Source organism: Sabethes cyaneus, chromosome 2 (genome assembly GCF_943734655.1).
Source record: "Sabethes cyaneus chromosome 2, idSabCyanKW18_F2, whole genome shotgun sequence".
NCBI lineage: Eukaryota > Metazoa > Arthropoda > Insecta > Diptera > Culicidae > Sabethes > Sabethes cyaneus.
Genome location: NC_071354.1, coordinates 83354822 through 83359305, shown reverse-complemented (window position 1 = coordinate 83359305; position 4484 = coordinate 83354822). Strand labels below are relative to the sequence as shown.

The 4484-nt window shown below is 40.1% G+C and overlaps 1 protein-coding gene across 17 annotated transcripts in view; it reads right to left on the bottom strand.

Moving 5' to 3' along the window:
• Positions 1–250: 250 nt before the first annotated feature.
• Positions 251–4484, bottom strand: part of LOC128738154 (rab11 family-interacting protein 4B) — a 222558-nt gene continuing 218324 nt past the window's right edge. For all 17 annotated transcript variants that reach the window (XM_053833053.1, XM_053833052.1, XM_053833065.1 and 14 more), the window contains one exon: positions 251–1671. In XM_053833053.1, the coding sequence (XP_053689028.1) occupies positions 1552–1671 (120 nt within the window). In that variant the 3' untranslated portion in view covers positions 251–1551. The remainder of the gene's footprint in view (positions 1672–4484) is intronic.

Below are 4484 nucleotides of genomic sequence, written 5' to 3'. Positions count from 1 at the left end.
TCGCTTTTATTGTCGTTTTGCTAACAAACAACCATCCTCAATTCATCCATTACTGACGGAACAATACCTCATGTCCACGTGAGGTATTGATACTGGATAAATATTGTTGATCAGAGGTTGGTCCTCAATGCTTTTGACAGGACGCAACCAATAGAAGACATAAAGGATGTGGTAATTGAGGATAAGAGGTTGTTTCTTCAACTGTACCATCACTGAAAAAGTAAGCATGGAAAGCACACCGGTAGGGTTTTTAGTATATTTTTATTTCCTTATTTATCGTTACTAATACAGTACAGTTTAGTTAGTAGAACGCTATTTTGGCATCCAATTTAAAATTGTTTCATTCTTATTCCTGTTTTGATCTTGCTGTTCCTTTTCTTCTGCAGTCTTTACCGCGCAAAAAGGTAATATTATAAGTATATAATATATTAATGCTTCAGTGTTTTGTGTGTATGTGGTTTTGCACTTCCTAACATTGATCATATGCTTGGTTGTTGTATTGTTAGTTGGTAAACCGACAATTTAAACTAAATCTTTCAATTTGTTTTGCAACACTTAACTATTATAAGTAGAAACTTGTAAATTCGAAACCTACAGGAATTTAAGCATTTTCTGTTCCAAAACAATATCGCTAACCTAGTCGCTCTTGGGTTTTCATTGATGATAATGTGCTCAAATTGTTCGCTTATCTAAAAAAGTATTTTCGTTCCTATACAGAAAAAATATTTACAAAGCTTTAGCGTGAGGATTTTTAGTAGTTTTTCTGCAATTTGGTGCAGGGCAAAACGTCAAGGTAGGAAATGAAAAAAAGTTACTTGATACGATCCACTAAAAGCACCATCGATCGTTTTGTTACTACATTCGGATTCGGATAGGTCGTTTCCTCTTTTTAATTGGAATTGTGGAACAATATAGATATTAAAGGCGTTCATATCACCATTCGTGTACAGCGCAATCGGTTTAAATTGAGCATTTCAATGATCGGACATTCCAAATAGCAGTCAAAATTTATATGTATTGATAAGGCATGACAATTCAGTGTATCTTTAGTTCCAAACTGCAATTTAAAACTGCTGCTAAAAATGATAAAAGTCGATTTCAATGATTGTTTTCTCTTTTGATTAAATCTAATTCTAACCAACACAATATCTCTACAAACTGCTTGATTGTGTAGAAAAGTCAGTACAACAAAACTTGACGGTACTTGTTCCAAAGGAGTAAACACAAATAAGGGTTTATATATAAAAATATACATATATAAAAAGATATTTTGATTAGCCTAGACGCTAAACACGAGTGGATCCTACCAGCTAGAATGTGTCTAGTTCCTACAGTCCTAAATATGTATAAAATATATTGCTCGTAAGATGCCTATCCTGAACTTGTTCGTTAGCAAACAACCTACGCATAAATTAAATAAACGTGCGAAACTGTTCCTTCGAGGACAGGATCCAAGTTGATTATCCTAGGAGGCCTACCCGGGCGGGCTCGGGATGGATGGAAAAGTAGAGCTCCGTCGCAACAGCTGCGGCTGGGTTACACATCAGCTCTTCATGCTGCTTTAACCTCTAGCAGCTGGGGATAGTGTTCAACCACCTGGAGCAGCATGGTTTCGATGTAGTGCTTCAATCGACGGTTTTCTTCCTCCTTGTCCTGGTATGCGACCTGGAGCTGAAATTAGCAGAGCGATTGATGGTTGGATGGTTAGTTTTGTGGCCACTTCGAGCAACTTTTGAGCGGAATCGTTGTGCGACTATTTTACAATGTGCTGCCTCGAGAGGGAGAATAATAAGCGGTTGTTGTTTAATTATGGTATTAAATGATAGTATTAGTGGCAAGGCTTATGCGATAGGAATGTGTTTAAAAATAACCAGTCTGTAGATATTCTTCGCTGAAGAATGTTATTGCTTTCGAACTTCTCCAAAAACAATTTATTGGCGAAGTTTGGTTCAAAATGCCAATAATGTGTTTCTGAGAGAGAACCTTTTGTTAAATTATTTTAAACTTTAATGAGAGCCCGCACTATGCATCATTCATAGTAATTCACAATACCTGCTTTTGAATGCTAGCCAGGTGTAACTTTAAATCAATATTTATACCAGCATCAAATATTCTCCAGCTTTACTGCTGCTGCTAATTGCAATCCAAACGCAGAAAAAATTGAAGAAGTGAGCGTTGCTGTCAGCCTCTATTCATGACAGTACAATACCAAATAAAGAGTATAATTTTCGCAACCTCCTATCGTTACCGGACCGGCTAGTTTATTGATTTGAGCTTTTTATATAGGGAAGGTCTTTATAATATACGAACCTACTGTGAATAAAATATCAAGTAGTCCATTGGCAAAGAAATGTGCTTTCGTTCGAATGCGTCTATGGCATGAAACTAGAGAAAACTTTTCGCTGCTATACCGTTTCGTACCTACTGGAATTTTATGCCATGTTAATAGTGTTAACAAAAGCTGCTACAACTTGAAACGCCAAATAAGATTTTTCTCCAGTGGAGTATCTACACTGCCGTGAATCGCATAACATTCCTATCCGCGATTCACTACAGTACAGGTCCTCATGGACTCAGTCCCAATTGTATTCAATTTTATTTAATTAAAAAGACTTTATTCTAATCGCTATTTTAAATCTTACTCAAAATCAACGTGTATTTCACTTTGATGAACTCCAACAAACATATTTTTGGTATAATATCTGATCGCACACTTGTTCACTGTGTGGTAATTGAATAAACTTCCACAATGTCTTTCCAATTTTCATTTTCCATTTGTACTCCACCGTCCATCGTCCGCAGCCTTCATTCCGTTTAATTACTTTGTTTCTGCATGGACATCATTACTACGACCAGTATGTGATCTATTGTGATACCGTCAAGGTGCTGTATTCCGGTCTTCGTTCTTTTTGCAGTATCGCTATAGAGTGACTTTTTGACTTTTTATTCTCTTCTCCTACTTTTAACCAATCTCGCTTCCTAGACTTAGGAAGTGCGGAGACTAGCTATAGTTTTCCCTTGGACAAGAGGCTTATTTATTTCCTTCTTTAGTTGGCCTTACGTTTTATGACAAGGCCTGCGTAGCATAACTCCTCCATCTAATCGGTTCATGGCAGCTGATCTCCAGTTCCGTGGACACCCAGTGCTCATCAAATCTCGCTCCACCTGGTGTTGCCACCTCACTCGCTATGTCCCTCTTCGTCTTGTTCCTACCGGATTCGAAACGAAACCTATTTTTTCAGAATAGTTGTCCGGCATTCTAGCAACATGTCCTAACGTATCCGTCCAGCTTCAACCACTTTCTGAATACTGCGTTCACCGTAGAGATGCGTGAGCTCGTGGTTCATCTTTCGCCTCCACACACCGTCTCTTGCACGCCGCCAAAGACGGTTCTTAGCACCCTCCGTTCGATAACTCCGAGTGATTGTATTCGTAGATTCTCTTCTAGCAATATCCAATGTGCACGTTGTACGGGGGTTCAGATTGTTCGACCGCAAGTGTTTGCGGAGTCCATAGTAGGCCCGACTTCCTCTGCTAATACGCCTTTTAATCTCACGACTGGTATTGTTGGCCTGTGTTGCCAGTGAGCCAAGGTATACGAACTCGTCGACTACCTTAAACTCATCCCCGTCGATTATCACGGTACAGCCCAAGCGGGCCCTGTCATGCTCGGTTATCTTCAATCCAATCTTCTCTGCTTCGCATTTTAGTCTGGTGTACTGATCTTCCACCGCCTCAAATGTTCTGCCGACACCATCCACGTCATCAGCAAAGCAGATAAATTGACTGGATTTATTGAAAATCGTGTCCCGCATTTCAATCGCCGCTCGTCTAATAACACCTTCAAGTGCGATATTGATTAGCAGGCAAGAAATAACATCTCCTTGTCGAAGTCCCCTGCGAGATTCGAATGAGTCCGACAATCCACCCGAGATTCTCCCGATCGATGGATCCCATCCATCGTAGCCATGATAAGTCTAGCAAACTTACCCGGAAAGCCGTTTTCGTTTAGAATTTTCCATAGCACTTGTCGGTTTACGCTATCATATAGGACTTAGAAATCAATGAACAGGTGATGCATGGGGACTCGGAATTCGCGGCACTTCTGGAGGACCTGCCGCAGGGCGAAGATTTGGTTCGTTGTAGACCGACTCTTCATGAAGCCGGTCTGATAACTTCCCACGTATCTATTGGCTTTTTGCGAGAGTTGATGGAAGATGACTTGTAGATAGGGCAAATAACTCCGTCTTTCCACTCCTCCGGTAGTCGTTCCGTATCCCAAATCTAGACACTCAATTGATGCAAACAGCTGACCAACTTGTCCAGGCTTATTTTAATAAGTTACACTCCAATGCCATCCTTTTCCGCTGCTTTGTTGTTCTTCAGCCGTTGGATGGCTTCTTCAACTTCACTTATCGATGGGAGTGGGATTTTTCCGTTGCTAGCTGCACCAATGAGGTCATTTCCTCCACTATCGTGGTCTT